The sequence below is a fragment of the Typha latifolia genome, chromosome 15, assembly GCF_019914945.1.
Source record: "Typha latifolia isolate L0001 chromosome 15, TyphaL0001v2, whole genome shotgun sequence".
Lineage (NCBI taxonomy): Eukaryota > Viridiplantae > Streptophyta > Magnoliopsida > Poales > Typhaceae > Typha > Typha latifolia.
The window spans coordinates 7,786,314-7,804,041 of NC_133100.1; the positions used below are offsets into that span (position 1 = coordinate 7,786,314).

At 37.0% G+C, this 17,728-nt stretch overlaps 1 protein-coding gene across 1 annotated transcript; it reads left to right on the forward strand.

Moving 5' to 3' along the window:
- The first annotated feature begins 986 nt into the window (after positions 1-986).
- On the forward strand, positions 987-17,685 carry LOC140801622 (phosphatidylinositol 4-kinase beta 1-like). Its single transcript, XM_073156822.1, has 16 exons — positions 987-3,060; positions 4,223-4,414; positions 4,529-4,577; positions 8,125-8,257; positions 8,551-9,043; positions 9,666-9,746; positions 9,825-9,947; positions 10,526-10,595; positions 11,983-12,080; positions 12,346-12,450; positions 13,196-13,249; positions 14,318-14,461; positions 14,564-14,617; positions 14,707-14,781; positions 16,445-16,528; positions 16,619-17,685. The coding sequence occupies exons 1-16, from the start codon at positions 1,384-1,386 to the stop codon at positions 16,718-16,720; spliced, it is 3,534 nt and encodes a 1,177-aa protein (XP_073012923.1). The 5' UTR covers positions 987-1,383; the 3' UTR covers positions 16,721-17,685.
- Positions 17,686-17,728: the final 43 nt, after the last annotated feature.

Below are 17,728 nucleotides of genomic sequence, written 5' to 3' on the forward strand. Positions count from 1 at the left end.
GACGACCGAGGTGGGATTAAAGAATCACCGACGGATTGTGACCTGATAAATGCCCAGTTAGAAAGTGTTACGTTGATCTAGAGTTTTTTCTTTTCTTTTTTTATTACTATTTTAAGCCTGCAATTTTATTTCCCATTTCAAGATTAAATACAAAACTAGGTAAATTAGACAACACCTTCCAAATAGAAATTATAGATAAATAACTATCACTGTTTTATGAATATATTTTTAAATAAATTTTATTCATAATAAACTAAGAAAATTATTTATATATGAACTAAGAAAAAAATAATTATATATATAAAAAATAAAATTTGGATCGAAGTGTATATAGTAAAATTTTTTTTTAAATGTATATATAGAAAATACTGATAATTCGGTTAGTCGCTAAAAAGTGAAATGCAATGGTGACTATAATTTAATTAAATAACTCTCTTTTCTTAAAAAAAAGTCAAAAAAAAGTAAAATACATTTGGTCGGTAAAAAAATTTAATTTTTAATTTTTAAATTAATCATATTTTACCTCCTCGAAGTTTACTCCATTTTATAAAATATAATGTATTTTCAACTTAAACATTTAACTCTCACCTTTCAACAACTGAAAATTGGCCTGGGTATTTACTTTGGATTACAAGCTCATTTTGGCCAAATCCAAATACTCTCTTAAATAATATATATATATATATATATATATATATATATATATATATATAGTTATTGTTGGTAGCATCACCTAGAACTCAATAAAGAAGTCATTTCTGTCACCAATAATACCAACCATGAGAGTCCTCCTAGAGAAGCTAACGACATCTCAACCACGTGGCCATTTCCATATATCACTTTACATTAATCTCTACCGTCCAATTTCATCATGGACGGACGGCCGCGATGGATCCTATGGCCGATGAGATCCACCACCCGTCGCACGAAATAAGGCGCACAAACTCCCATCTCGAAGGGAGTGCACACCTGTTGATGTCCACGTGGAACTCAGTAACGCCAATCGCAGGACCTCCTTCCACTGCTCCGGATGTATACGACCAACCCGTACCCCCCGACCTGCGCAATTTTTTTTCTTTCCCTCTCTCTCGCCGTCGACGAAGACGACGATAGCGGAGAAAGAAAGATAAGAAGATTCAAATTCCCAGAAAAAAACAAATCGAGGAAGAGAATCCAAAATTTCCTGGGAAGCCCTAGAAGATTTGATCTCTCCTTTCCTTTTTAATCTTTCTTTTCGCTTCTGATCCGCTCGCCGTTCGAATCTTTGCCCCGGAATTCTAGGGTTCGTTTCAACCCTCGACGCAATTTAGGGTCTCGGCGCCCGCGCCCGCGCCCGCCCTTGCGTTTGGATCGGATCGCGGTTTCTCCGATGGCGGACTGACGATGGTGCGGTTCCTCGGATTGCCCCGCTTCGGGCTCGACGACTCTCCCCGGGAGATCATCCGTACGAGCCCGGTCGCCGGCGGCGAGGTCGGCAGCAGCGGTTGGTTGATCCGTTTCTTCGACTCCGCCTTCTTCTGTGAGTGGATCGCCGTGAGCTACCTCTACAAACATGACCACGCCGGCGTCCGAGACTACCTCTGCAATCGTATGTACACGCTGCCTCTCCATGGGATCGAGAGCTACCTCTTCCAGATCTGCTACATGCTTGTGCACAAGCCCAGCCCGTCCTTGGATAAATTTGTCATCGATACCTGCGCCAAATCGCTCCAGATCGCGCTCAAGGTGCATTGGTTCCTCATGGCGGAGCTCGAGGACGTTGAGGATAATGAGGGAATTAGCCGAATTCAGGAGAAGTGCCAGATCGCCTCCACGCTGATGGGTGAGTGGCCGCCGCTTGTTCGTCCTCCGGCGCCCCCCGCGACAGCTCCTTCTAGCCCTAGGAGCAATCCAGTGCTCAATCGGATTCGATCTTCAAAGCAGCGATTGCTTTCCCTTGCCTCATCCCCGACGCTCGGCTTTAGCCCCCCGGCTGAGGTGAATTGTCGTGGTGATGATATTGGTAGTAAAGGTAAGGCTTTGTCAACATCTGATGATAACAAGCTCTTGAAGAAGCTGATTCCCGGGCCAAAGGTGCGTGACACGTTGTTCTTTAGGAAGTCCATGGAGAAGGGGGAAGAGGAGTCGGATAAGGATGGATTTTTCAAGAGGCTGCTCAGGGATAGCAAGGATAAGGAGGAGGACGATTCTGACAAAGATGGGTTCTTTAGGAGATTGCTTAGGGACAGTAAGGATGAAGAGGAGGAGCTGACCTCGAGCTCCGAAGGGTTTTTAAAGAGGCTGTTTCGTGATAAAGAGGAGAAGATAAGAGAGGAGGATGAAAAGGAGGGATTTTTCCGCAGGATTTTTAAGGACAAGAATGAGGAGAAGAAGGAAGGTGGGCAGGAAAGGCATGGCGAGGAAGAGAAGGCAAGTAAAAGTGTGGAGGAAGATGAAAAAGAGGGTTTGTTCCGCAAGCTTTTTAAAGACAAGATGGATGAGAAGAAAGACGGGATGCATGATAGACATGAAGAGAAGGATAAGGTCAGTGGGAGTGTGGAGGAAGATGAGAAGGAAGGATTTTTCCGTCGGCTTTTCAGGGACAAGAATGAAGAAAAAACAGAAGGTGCACATGATAGGAAAGAGGAAGAAGATGGTTATGCTAGGAGCACGGATGATGATAATTTCTTCCGCCGGCTTTTTAAGGACAAGAATGAGGATAGAAAGGTAGCTTTGCATGATAATGGGAGCATTGAGGAAGTTGAAAAGGAGAACTTCTTCAGAAGGCTATTTAAGGACAAGAATGAGGAGAAAAGAAATGATGGACATGATAAGAATGAGGATGGTAATAAGGATTATGACAATTTTGAGGAGGAGGAGACTTCTGAGTTTTTGTCATTCCGTAGGTTGTTTAGGGTTCACCCTGAAGATGTTAAGACTGGAGGTATCAGTGAGAATGGTTATTCTGAAGGTCCCTCTGGGAGTAGCCCCGGGACTGAGAATTTTTTCAGGCGGCTCTTTCGAGATCGAGACCGATCTTTAGAAGATTCTGAGCTATTTAATTCAAAGATACTGAAAGAGGTAATTGTAGTTATACTTTTAATAATTTATCGATAGTTTAGGCATTTGTTCTTTTCTGCTAATTGTCTAGTGTATGAGCACTAAAAAGTTATGCAGTGTATTCTGTGAGCTCAGCTGCTTATGAGGCTTGTGTGACTTTTGTCTTCATCTTTACTCTTTAGGATCTTAAATCATCCAGTCTATTTGCATTTTCACATGGACATGAAACACTTTCCCCTTCTAGTAGTGAGTGTAAGGATAAAAAGAAAAGAAAGACAAGGAGATGATGTTTTATTTCTTTTCTTTCCTAGTAGTATCTAATTTGTTTAAGAAGAACCACCTGAAGATTGCCTCATTATAGATTGTTACGATGTTGGGTCCGGTTGGCATGATCTTGTATTAAGAAGATTTACGTGGGCACTACTCACTACTAGAAGGAATTGAAATCTCTCAACTTGAATCTAATTCATACATCATGGTATGTGTCTATCATGTGAATAATTGTTGTTAGCATTCTGCATTCTCAATTGATTTTTGCAGTTAAAGTTTGCTGATTCCGTATCTGTTCATGTTGGGTCCGAACTTGGGTTAGTGGCTCCTAGGGTATTTGGATTTGCTTGAGTAGTGGTCTAACAATATTAATGTATGTTAAGCGGAACCAGCAGTGTCTCATGATTTCTATTCTTACATAGCAACTACACCAAGAAGACAAAAGATGAATCAAATGATTGTATTCTTTAGAGGTATGATTCAATTCTCATCCATGTCCACCAACTCACCGCCAGTCTGATTACTTGGCTGTTAATTTGATGTCAGATTATTATAGGTTTTTTTAATCCTTACGTTAGTATGTATGAAGCGGATGATTTTTAGGCCTTTCTTTACTTGACCGTTTTGTGTGTGTAGGTTACTAGGAGTATGTCACAATATTTTCACACTAGTACATTGTAAGTTGATTTAATGTTTCACTTAGTCATATAAAACTCCCCGTGGCTTGATTGGCTTAAAAAACTGCTCATTTTACAATTACATACCCCTTCTTTTAATCTTTTCACCATATTATTATGCTTATACATTATGGTGCAGCATCAAATTAACAGACTATGATGATTATTTGTTCTGCATCAAATGACACTTTTTGATGTATGCATAGATTTATTTACTGCTACTCTATTTATGACAGAAACGTCCTGGCTCACCACGAGAACGCAATGAAAAGCAGAATGGAAGACCACCTTTGCCAAATAATGTGCTATCAGAAATTCGCAAAGGTTCCTATCATGCTTCATTGGAGTTCGTTCAATCTTTGTGCGACACATCATATGGTCTAGTGGATATATTTCCTATTGAAGATCGCAAAATTGCTCTCCGAGAGGTTGCTTAGACATACTCCATTGAATAATGATAGTGTTTGTAGTCGCCTTTCTGCCTTTTCTTTTGATTAAAGTGATTTCTGAATATGGTCTATTTGTTGCTCCTATGTTGCCAGTCTCTTACAGAGATCAATTCACATCTTGCTTCTGCTCAGAAGAATGGAGGTATTTTCTGTTCTTTTATTTCCATGCTTGATGTATATTCTTAACTGTCTTGCTGTGCACTTGCACATTTAAGAAATGGATGTCTGAGATTGCATGATTTGGAGTGGGTAAGTATCATTTAGTCTTTACCTCTAATTTTTGGAGAACCCATTTCCATAATTCTAATCAGCCATATGATCCACGGTTGTGTGTACTATCATCTATGTTTACTTGCACATATTCTAATTTGTACCGGCTATCTCCTTAAGTATGACATAGGTGGAATTTTGTTTGGTGGCTTTCAAACATGGTAAGCTTATTTATGGATGAATTATGAATAGTGTATTGAAAGGCGGCCGCGGATTGCGGGTGATTACCCCACTGCCTAGCGCCTAGGCGGAAGGCGGACGCCATGGCGGTCTAGCAATTTAATATATAAAAAATAAAATAAAAATAAAAATTGTATATGATAATATATATAGTATTTATAAAATTTTAATAGTGCAATTCACATCTATAAAAATAATAGATTATAAATTTATAATTCACAAATATATATATACATATTTTATTAACATCTTAATAATAAATTATCATGATCTGAAATTAAATGCATTAGTTGGTAGTTTGAAATGCATTAATAGTTGGTGTCTTTGGTGATTTTCATTGTTAACATGAGCCAGGCTCTCTTTTCCACATGACCTCTCTCTTTTCCACCACTCTCTTTCCCATATGACTCTCCATTTTCCAACTCTTTCCCACCACTCTCTTTTCCACGTGGCCTCTCTATCTTTTTCAACACTTTCTCTTTCCCACTGTTAAAGCACAGAGAAAAAAAGACAAAAAAAATGGGTGGTTTCGATGCCAGAGAGAAAGAAAAGAAGAAGAAAAGAGGAGGAGGAGACGAAACAATTGGCAATTCTCAGCCCGCTATGTGACTTGGCGGCTCGCCAAGTTCACTTAGGCAGTCTGGCCGCCATTCCTGTTGGCGGGGCAGCCGCCATAGTCACTTTTCAATACAGTGATTATGAATTTCATCTGAATCTACACTAATATGGAATGTATTAACAAACCCTGTTTTTTACAACAGCCTATCCTCCTGTAAATCTTGTAAATTTCATCCACATTATGTGCAACATTGGAATCTTGTAATCCATGATGATAATCCTTAGTTATCTCCTTGATCTTTTCAATATTGGGATAGTATCTCAGATTCATGATCCTTGTGGGTGTCATCAAGAAAAGAAGGAAACTTATGGTCTGGTTGCTGGTTTAAAAATATATATTGCCACCTTTTCACTCTACCGCTAGTTAGGGGTGCTCATGGACCGGGTCGGGTTTGGCCCAGACAAAATAAAATCAGACTCGAGCTTGGACAAGGCTTGGCTCAGTTCATTCCTAGATTAGTACTGGATCGGATCCTAGCTCGGGCTGAGTTCAAGTTTTCTGACCCTATCCAGTCCATCCCATGTCTAATTGAATCTAAATGTTTGGAAAGAATGTCTTTATATAATAGAATTTTTTCTAAATCCCTGAAAGGAATATTTTTATGTGATTTAAAATTTTCTAAATGTTCTCACGTCCCGACGAAGATTGGATTGTGAGCAAGCACAAATAATTTCTCTGTTTTCGATTGAGATGCTGCAAAGTGTAGAAATAGGGGCCCATCATCTTAATAAGCAGACGCATGAGTCTTGCTTTCAATTAGCAAGGAAGGAAGCAGGCAAAGCAAGGCTTTCTTCTTTCTTTCATTTTTAGAAAAGGAAACCAAACAAATAGAAGCACTAATAGGGCTCAAAAGCAAGAAACGGAGGCTTGAAAGCTAATGAGGCTCATCAATGTTTTGGATTCAAGTTTATGTTATGGGTGGAAAGCTATGGGTATTTTAATATATTTCTCGACAAACAGAAGACAGTAAGATCTACGGAAACACGTATTGGTTCGAAAAGAGAGTCTAGTTGTCAATGAAAGCAATGGCTGTCACATAATTATTTTCAATCTCAGCCAAGTTAGTCTCGATTAAATTTTGTAATTGTTGCTTATACTCCCAAATGAGCACGGTAATAGAAAAAAATATTTAACGTTTAAGGATATAAACAATTAAATAGGATTTAAGGAATTTAAATTTAAATCTAATAAACTTGGATGAAACTAATTGCGGGCGGGTAGACGAGAGCTCAAAAGACGGGCCATTATCTATGGGCTAGGCATTAGTCGAGCTTGGACATTCCAATAGACTTTCAGGTCGCGTCGGGCAGGTCCAAAGCGGGCTTGGGACGAGCTATGACCCGATTTTGTTGGGTTGGATATGGATGGACTTTGGACTCACGGGCTTTTTGAGCATCCTTATTGCTAATATTAATTGCTTGGTGTAATTATACCTTCAGTATAGCCTATAAAGACAACACCTGAAATTGAAAGTTATCTTGGCTGGAGACTATAGTTGCGATCCCATACTTTAGTAGTAGGGACTAATAAAGTTTAGACTATATCTGTTATTCCAGTAACTTTTTGTATCATTTGGCATAGTGGCTAAATTTGCATATTCTTGAATCAACTGAACGTAAAGAAGGGAGAATAGAGCAGTGGATACACATATTGTTAGATATGGTTAGATTTAATGCTAGGACTTCATTTTCATGATAGAAGCAGCGGGAAATATTTCGCACTAGTTTAAGTTTTCCTTTATCTCAAGTTCTTGATTGTTTTACTCATGGATCTATGTTTCGGCCAATCCTGATCCTAACTCAAAACCAGCTACTGACTAGTTTCGGTCTAGTATTGGTCAGTATCAGTTGATCCATCTCGACTATATCGATTGAAACAGGTTGAAATAGGTTTTTTTTTGAAAAAAAAAGAATTAGGCCAGATATAAATAGATTTGACCTAGGGAACATCAGTAATTTATGCCCCTAGTTGCCTTCTTTTTAAGTTTTCAGCTTTTACTTTCTATATCTCACACATACTATCTTTCCACTCTTTTACACTTCAACCGAGCTCGTCTAGTGGCCGATCCAACGAGCATTTTCAGCTGCTCTGCACTCTAGTAAAATCGGATGTGTTTATTTTATTTTATTTTATTTCTCTTATCTCTCTTATTCTCACCTACTCTTTGATTCCCTTTCTTTTACTATTGTGGAACAACGGTGAAGAGCGATCGAGATCTCTCTCTCTCTATTATTTCACTTCTGCATCGGTAATTTACGAATATAGAAATTTATTGATCCTAGTCAGAACTTATTATTATTTTGAATGAGAATTTTTTTTAGTTTTTAGACTTCATAAAGAAGTAATTTTTATTTTCTTATTTTTCTGTCACATTTTCTAAATATTTAAAAATTTCTGTATTTCTAAATAGTATGTAGAATTTTACATAATAACAAAATAATCCAATCCAATATGACCGATATGGCCGATCGGCAATCCATATCGTTTTTTCTAGCGCCTGATCCTGATCCTAAGTTTTGGAGCCTTGATTTTATTATCTTATTTTCATATGCCTTCATATTAATGTTCGACTTCAGTTATAATGTTCATTTTTTACTCGCTGCTTTTTGTGTTATTATAGGAGTGTGCTTTCCAATGGGGAAGGGAATGTACCGGGTGATCCATATACCTGAGGATGAAGCTGTTCTTCTAAATTCTAGGGAAAAGGCACCTTATCTAATATGCGTTGAAGTTTTGAAAGGTGAAGTGCCAAGGTATATAGGTTGTGCTACAATGCAAACTTGGTTTGACTTATGTCTCCTAATATATAGTGGTCTGATTATGGCATTTTTCTTAATAAAAAAGGAAGCTACTTGTTTTGTTCTTTAATATGGAAAAGTTTCTGTTGATCTCGTTCTAGAGTCACGTCTTTACTTTTTGTTCTGTAGCTATTCATGTTGTTTATATGCTCGTTTATCTTTGCTCAATGACTCTGAGTTGGCTTATCACTTATGGCTGTTTACTGAATAAGTTGTCATTATGCAACTTACGATGTTTCCTTTTCCAGCCATTCAAAGGTTCCATTTGATGCTCAAAAGCTCTCTAGAGGAGGGATTCCTTTAGCAAATGGAGATGCACAATTACCAAAGCCTCCTCCATGGGCATATCCTTTGTGGGGTCATCATGATGCAAATAACTATGATACAAATAGGATGCTGACATCTACCTCTCAGGCTATTGATCAAGCGATGGGTCAACTATGGGAGGCAAAAGTAAAATTTGTTCATGTTAGTTTCTCTATTGAGCAGTTCATTGGCCATTCAAGGGACAGTGGAGAAGCTGGCTCAGGGGACAAAATCCAACAAGCTGCAGATAATGAACAAGATCCAGCTAGTGAATCAGGAACTAAATCAACAAATGTTTATCGTAATTTGGAGTGGGTAAGGGTTAGTTTATCTGCAGTCCCTGGGGTCAATATGGAAGATGTAGAAGATCAAGAACCAACACATCGGAAAGAGCATCGCCGCATTCCCAGCACAATTGCCATAGAGGAAGTAAAGGTGGGTTTTCTGAGATATTACAGTTATTTACCTCTGTAGGGTAGTTCAGATGTTTGACAGTCCATGTTTTTTGTAGTGTTCAACTTTAGTACTTTTTCTTTCCTTAGTAGTTAGTAATACTTAGTAGTCTGATTTTTCGGTTGGTAATGCTTATGATTATGAAAAATTCATTATTTTTATCTTCGGAAGTTAAGATGTGGTTAGAATAATTGGAGTTGGCACTTGCAATGCACAAGGCCTGAAATGGCTTAATGTGGGGTTGAAATCGGTATAGATAGACACTCTATTTAGCTATTTTATTTATCTTATTTGAATGGGTTAGAGATATCATGCATGCTGTAATGTGTATGGAAGTGTTTGGCCATATTTACTGGGGTCCTACTTTTGCATGTTCTCTATTATGGGAGAGCTAGTTGTTTTTTTCCTTCCTTTCATTGGAATTGAGGTACATGCTGATGTAATCCACACTTGTGCAGTTTTATATACCTCTAGTTTGCTTTTATGCTGCTATCTTGCATTTGGTTGATTTGGTTTAGTTGTGATTTATTTCTTAAGCCTGAGGCCCTAGGCACAGTTGTATGAAATCCATCTCTTTGTTGATACATGGGTTCTACTTCTTTAGGCTGCTGCGGCAAAGGGACAAGCTCCGCCAGGACTTCCTTTAAAAGGAGCAGGACAGGACTCACAAAATGTAGAACAAAAGGTGCAAAATCGTCCTACAGCTCCACTTTTTGAATGGCACCTCTGAATATAGTATAACAGGGCAAAACTTTTCACGCAGGTGGTAAAAGGTGGTTCTCCTAAACCTACTGATGCCTTGTCTGGTGAACTTTGGGAAGTTAAGAAAGAAAGAATAAGGCGGTCATCAGCTCATGGAAAATTACCTGGATGGGACTTGCGTTCTGTAAGTAAAAAACCTTTCTTTACATATGATTCGATAGAGATATTTTATTTCTTGCTCTGAAATTGATGGGAACAAATTTGTTAATAGTTTAGTTGTGATTTATCTTAATAATAGTTAGTTTATCTGAAATCATCACAATGCTTTGACCAGATGCATTAAAAATGTTGTGACTTGGGTGCATTCTCACATTCTGCATTTCCTGATATGAAAAATGAAACTAAGAGCTTTTAATTCTATTTTGAATCAAAGTTAAACTACTTGCCAGAGTAGCTATGTTAATATTTGGAAGTAAATTTAAAAATAAGTGAATCATTTTTATGTAATTTAATATCTTAAATTTTATATTGTGGAAATTGATTTGAAAGATTGCTTAACTTATTGCATTATTGCATCTTCAGCATGCAACTGAAGAAAAAATGTGTGATGCGTTGAATTTATACTCTTCGGTTATGCGTATTGTCAAGTATTGTAGACCTTTGCTGTCATTGAGTAGTTGATATTTGTTGCTATTGATATTTGTATGTTTCACCATCTTTTGATTCATAAACACTTTCTCTCTTTTAATGTCTACCCCACAGATCATTGTGAAGAGTGGTGATGATTGCAGGCAGGAGCATCTAGCCGTGCAGCTTGTTTCACATTTCTATGGTGGTTGCCACTTTCAGTACTAATTTCCTCTTCTTTTGATCAGTGTTTGCAAGTGAATAATTGTGCTAATCATGGAAAGTACATCTCAAGATTACAAGCAATTATGCCCTTGCTTTATCTATTTAGGATTATCTACTCTCGGCATCTTTTATAGGACTGTGATTTTAATAATATGTGCTCTGTAGATACTAATCACTTGATTCTCTTCTATGCGATCATTATCTATTGCATAAACTTCAGTAAATTGGAAAATATGTTTATTGCATATTGTATCCCATATTTAAAGCCCATATCATTCTGCCTTTGAAGGTCTAAATTTACATGCTAGTTTGGACAAACAGCTAAATATAAGATTGATATCTCTCGTTCCTTAACTTGCTCATGTCTTCCTCGGCTGGGAGCAAAAAGTAAAGATGTTCTCATTGTTTTTCTATTGTAAGCATGAATTCTGCTAGATAATATCTATTTTCACTACAAATAGGAAAATCATATCTAGGGATTATTTCTGCCCTTTGTGAAAGGAACATACCATCTCTAAAGACAGCAAAAGTCAATAGTTGCAAACAACTTGTTTAACTTGTTATGGAGTGTCACTGCTCTTTTATAATGCAATTTAACTCTTTGTGCACTTATCTTTATGGTCTTTACAGTTTTGCACTATACTGATTGCTTTTGAAAATTCTAAATTTAGTGTTTCCTAAAACTAAGTATATGCATGGGAATTCTCTTCAAACTGCCTTGTTTGGGGACCAGTTTCTAGTTATAAAGATTTATCCTGTCTTTCAAGCACAATTTTTAGTTGCCTCCATTTGTTTTTAGTTTAGATTTGCCATTAGATGAGTTCCTTCGACCAATATCTGTGTGCACCTTCTTATTGGGATTAGATTGTCAGCAGTTTCCTGGTTATCTATTGCCTAAGTATTTCTTTTCTGGTTTTCTAGGTTTTGTTCTTTTCTGGGGACCAGTTTCTAGTTATAAAGATTTATCCTGTCTTTCAAGCACAATTTTTAGTTGCCTCCATTTGTTTTTAGTTTAGATTTGCCATTAGATGAGTTCCTTTGACCAATATCTGTGTGCACCTTCTTATTGGCATTAGATTGTCAGCAGCTTCCTGGTTATCTATTGCCTAAGTATTTCTTTTCTGGTTTTCTAGGTTTTGTTCTTTTCTGGTGCAATATAATAGCTCCTTCATTAAGCTGTTTTTTTTAATCTGATTTAATTGACCCTGTTTGGTACCAAATTCTACCTTTCTGATGCATGTGAGATTTTCCATGTTTAGATTTATCTCATAAAGCTTCTTCAAAATTTTCATACTGTATTACTGTGATATATGGGAATCTCCCACTTCAAATGATTTTTACTTTTCAATGCGGTGTCTTAATGTCAGACATATATCAAGAAGCTGGGTTGCCACTTTGGTTGCGTCCTTATGAAGTTCTTGTTACTTCTTCCTATACTGCCCTCATTGAAACCATTCCTGACACGGTGATTATCTCTCATTTCTTCTTTGAGCTTTTATATGTTTTTTATTTTTAATTTGTGAGGGCGTCACTTGATGTGACCGTAAGGCTTTCCTTTTACATCTAAGAGGTCATTGGTTCAAGTCTTGAAAATTGCCTCTTCAGAGATGAAGGTGAGGTTGTGTTCCTTTTCCCCTCCCCAGACCCTGCATAGGTGGGAGCCTCGTGCATGGGAGCACCTTTAATATCCAATATTTGTCACTATTTTAATATTTCTTCTTTTATTGTAGGCCTCGATTCATTCCATTAAAAGTCGGTTTCCTAATATCTCAAATTTACGTGACTACTTTATAGCCAAATATGGAGATAATTCTCCAAATTTCAAACTTGCACAGGTATTTTACAACTGTTTACATTTCCCTTTGCAATAGCCATTGACTGATCCTATGTATGTTTATCCACCGAAACCTATTTGTCTAACCCTATACTATGTGAGTATAGGTATACACTTAGCTAATCATTTGATTGATAATTATAATATATACATGTATACCAAAACTTGAAATTTAACATTAATGTATATATGCACTTCTGCTCGCTTTCAAGGAACCTTCTATTTGGTTTTGTAATGTAATAATTAATACATGTCTCCCTAGCTGACCAATGTGAACTATCTGAACAAGTGGATGAATTTAAATGATACCCAACTACCAACCATCTATCAATGTGAACAGCCACACATTTGGATTATCTCATACAGATAATCAGCTTACATAACCATCTATCATTGCGGATAACCACCATATGTAGTTTAACTGAATTTGACAGTTCGCTAGCCCAACTGATCATATTAAACCAATAAACCAAATTAATGAAGTCTAATTACTAATCAAATACTTAATGATTATTTTACTAACTGCAGTTTCTGCATATCATATTGATTTTCTAATTGTGCCCATAATACTGCCATTTGTCACTTTAATGTCAAATCTCCTCATGCCTGTAATATGTTCCTTGCTGTAACATTGCTTGAAGTTAGCTATTTTATTATGTGTTACCGCTTGCTGAGTTAATTGACTTTGTTATTTGGTTCAAAATTCCAATTATCTTTTTGGTGCTAACTTCCAATCATTTTTGTAGAGAAATTTTGTTGAGAGCATGGCAGGATATTCCATACTCTGTTACCTACTCCAGGTACTTTAAAGCATTTTGCTTTGGGTTCCAGATCTCTGTTTCTAAAGAAGTTCATCACTTTATCTTTTTAAAATTTTGTGCTTCACTTCACTTAGATTTACTGAGATTGACATTTCTTATCCCACAATTGCCAATGCTTTATGGTGGTCTAAAGGTCAAGGATGCTCATATGCTAGTGACTCAAATTAAGACACCATCTTTGACTAGCTTGCTTTATTAGGATGCTTTTTGTTACTGCAGATGCTCAATTGCTGTGGTAATTGGGCTTCCTTAAAATTTGTAGCCTAAAGTCATCAAATGTGCTTCTAGGCATTCATTTAGAGCAGTGGAAGGAAAGGGCATTTTATACTTCCTAAAGTGCCTACAGGTTTCTCTGTGTAATGGAATACATCCATTACTCTTTATTCCAGATTTACTCTGTCGGTGTTTGGCTGAACATGCAAGTATCAATGGGTCCAGCCTAAGCTTTATTATACATTAAATCTGTTCTGCAAATAAAAATGGATAATTAGTTGACAAGCTGGGTTGATCTTATAACTAAGGCGCTGGGTTGATCTTATAACTAAGGCGTACAAAGCTTCATTTCTGACAAAAATTCAAAATCATAAAATTAGCATGCAACCTAAAAAATTGTGCATTTTCTCACTTTTTCTTTTAATCAAAGCATTGATATAAAGAAATTGTGTTGGACTCTAGTCAGTCTACACTAAGAGTTGAGCAAATCATTGTGCTTTTTGGTTACTCATGAGAACTGATAATTTGTGCTTAGATGTGGTGAAAGCTTGAAAGGTGAAAACCTTCAGAACATACTCAAAAGGCACCATGTACTATTTTGTGACCCACAAAGAGTAATCTGCAATTTGGGTTTATCCCCACTCCTTTTCTTTGAATTATGAATAAAGTTGTAAAATATCTTCATCGTAAGCTTATGATACCGAACTTTTAGTTGATGGAATATGGTAGTTGGCAATTGATGTAGTTATTTATGAAGAGCATGTAAATCTGTTTTCTGAGGTCTCCACAACTGAATTGTGTACTTATTTAGAGGATATTAATCATGTTATTCAGGTCAAGGATCGGCACAATGGAAATCTCTTAATGGACGAAGAAGGCCATATTATTCATATTGATTTTGGTTTCATGCTATCCAATTCTCCTGGAGGAGTGAATTTTGAGAGCGCCCCTTTTAAATTGACTAGAGAGCTTCTTGAGGTTGGATATCATCTCTTTTCCAAAGTGTTGCAATAACAGACTCTTTATCACTTGGTCGATGGTTTACTTTCTTTTGACATCATATGGCATACTTGATGCTAGGTGATGGATTCTGATGCAGAAGGAACTCCTAGTGAGTTCTTCGATTACTTTAAGGTATGAGTTAACATAGATATCTTTGCCGCTATATCATCTGGAATTTTTATGGTCTTTCTCAACTCTTTCATATGCATTTGTTTTTTTAGGTACTATGCATCCAAGGTTTTCTTACTTGCCGGAAGCATGCTGAGCGCATCATACTTCTTGTTGAAATGCTGCAGGTAATGTCTCTCTCTCCCCCTCCCTGCTCCCCCTCCTATATACATTTCATAGTATAATTTGCTTTTCTGCTAAGCTTCTCTTTTATTGTACCAAGTAATGTAATGGTTTTGATGTATAATGTTGGTTTGAGTGTTGGACAAGTAGGAAACATGTTCTGAAAGCACATGGTAAGATTGATGAGTGGAAATGATTGATTAAAAGCCAGGTACTAAATCATCCACTGGCGACCTTGCTCCTTTACTCCGTCAGAAAATCCAATGAAAGAAAGGACTACTCAATTTAGTTTGGACTAACAATTTTAAGACTATCTACGATAAGTCATTTTAAGGTTTTTCCTGTAGACGTTGAAGTCCTGAACTTTTGCCCTTGTTATTTTTAATTCTTCTTAAGCCTTTGTAAGTTTTAACCATCTCAACTTCTTCATATGATAGTGGCTTCATCATGACCACATGGTATCAGATATCAGATTTGGATATGAATGTTGTGTTATGCTATTATGTCCTCTACTTAAAAGATGTAGGTGTTTCACGAATTTCTCATATTTCTTATTCGTCACTTTAAATTTGTATTTAGCTATGCATTTACTTATGGTATTCAATATTTGTAGAATGTTTCAACATACAATTATGCCGTTTAGCTCTTGAATGGTAATATCTAGATTGTTATCTAGATATAAATGTATGTGAGATGTTGTTCATTATATTTCATAACTTGAGACGATGACTACTTATCTATAGTTGAAATTTCATTTCATAGACCCAAAGTGCTATTGTAAATTATTCCATGTGCATAGGCAGGAAAACACTTTTTTTTTCATATACTGAAGGCATAACAGATTATGACTTAAATGTAATCAATGTTCCAAAATAAGGCTAAGGCGGTCCCCAAGGCAGAATCAGCCTTGGGCTGCTATGTTTTGCTGTAGCAACCCTAAATGACATTTTGGTTAGTGGCACCCAATATGGTGGGCCGAAATAGCAGTGGCGCCCGATATGGCAGACCGAAATAGCGTTTTGGTCAGGTCTCAGACTCTTTTCTCTCTTATCTCATATCTTTTTGTTCTTTTTATTGTGAATTTTTTTCCATGTTCTTGCATGGTTCCTAAGTTTGATTGTATGCTATTATATTTTCCTTTCTTCACATGATTTTCATTTTTCCCCCACCATCCAGTGCAAAGACTGCAGAAATTCTTACAATGATAAGACTGCAAAATTTCTTGCTGCAAGAAATTCATGTAGTAGTCTTCTCACTGCAGGAATTTTTCTGTTTTTCTTAAATATCTAGAAGCAGACAAGCAACAAAATTTTCTTTTCTTTATTATTAATGAATTGTCAATTTTTAATTAGGTTATTTAAGGTGATATTGCGATAGACTTAATTACATAGTTTCATGTCTTTCATTTTAGACTATGTAGAAGTTAGATAGCTTAGAAAATGTAAATTTATATCATATGTTTAAGACCCCGCCTTGGGAGCATGTCACCACTCTCCCGCCATCACCCTGCCACGTGCGATGAAACCCCTTGGCCGCTACATATCTGGCACATGCTTTCTAGAACATTGTGTAAAATCATTCAAACATGGTTCCAAGGAATTTAACTTTTGTGCTATTGATGAACGATGACAGTGATTTCAATTTATTAATTGGTGCTGCCCATTTCAGGACTCTGGCTTCCCCTGCTTCAAAGGCGGTCCTCGTACTATACAGAACTTGAGGAAGAGGTTTCAACTTAGCCTCACTGAAGAGGTCAGCGCAGTCGTTACCAACCAATTATTTGTGTTTTTCCAATTAATTCCAGAAATTTCTCATTATTATTATTATTATTATTTTAAGCAGCAATGCGTCTCTCTGGTTCTTTCCTTGATAAGTAGCAGCTTAGATGCTTGGCGTACACGGCAGTATGATTACTACCAGCGGGTATTAAATGGAATTTTATGAGGTGTTCTCGTGTAATGTTGTTTTGCTTGCCTATTTGCTGGCTTGTTTCCCTTTGGAGAATCAATTCTAGGGAAATATGCTACGCAAGTGGAATCTGTCTCGTGGGGTTATATGCTCTTACTGGGTGTTTTGATGTCATTGCTCTGCATCTCTAAAGTCTTTGGAAGGTGCAGCTTGTTTCGGAATTGCAGCATATCTTTTCAGGGTGATGAAAGCATTGAATCATTGACAGATTCTAGCTCGAAGCTTTAAATTATGAATTTGCCATTGATGAAGTCATTGTGGATACTAAGCTTAGCATACATGAGAATTTAAAAGTGAAGAATAGTTTCGATTTTTGTGGCTGTACAGAAAAGATTAATTGATGAAGACTGGAGAAAATGTAAGAGAGACAAAGCACATTGGTGTACATGCTAGTCAAGTCTTGGGGGAAGTTGCACTACTCAGACTTGAGCATCAATAGAGTTAGCAGTTTGGAAGTTGTCAGACAAAAGAAGTTTGTACATTCAAAATTCATGGATAAGTACACTTGAGCAGAGGAAGATCGAGAAACGTGTAGCAGTTCTGCTTCCTGCTCTTGTCAATGTTTCAGTCATTTCTTGGAAATTTCCTCGCTGTTTCCTAATTTTTTTCTCTTGGTCCCTTATTTGGCATAAGCTTGATGCTTGAAATGGATTTAGGAGCCACCGTAAAGTACAGTGTACATTATCCGCAGAAGTGCTTTTATGGGTTCTTTCATGAAGTTAATGGATTCTCCATTTTATCTTGTTCAGTGATGAATGTATTGAAGTGAGCTTTAGTGGGTTTTTTTTTCGCAATTGTTGATTGCTCCCTATTTTGTTTCTTTTTCTTTTTCTTTTTTGCGAGATACTGCATCCAAGAAGTTGCTTCTGGTACATCTTTTGTATCGACATAAACTCAGTTGCAATACAGGAATTTAAACAGAAAATTTCTTTTCTTGCTTCCATTTATGTGTAAAAGTGAATATAATCACATCCAGTTCCATTC

Coding starts and splice junctions, on each gene's coding strand:
- LOC140801622 (XM_073156822.1), top strand. CDS start 1,384: ATGGTGCGGTTCCTCGGATTGCCCCGCTTCGGGCTCGACGACTCTCCC. Junction 4,415..4,528: donor GCAAAATTGCTCTCCGAGAG/GTTGCTTAGACA, acceptor CTATGTTGCCAG/TCTCTTACAGAGATCAATTC. Junction 13,250..14,317: donor TACTCTGTTACCTACTCCAG/GTACTTTAAAGC, acceptor CATGTTATTCAG/GTCAAGGATCGGCACAATGG.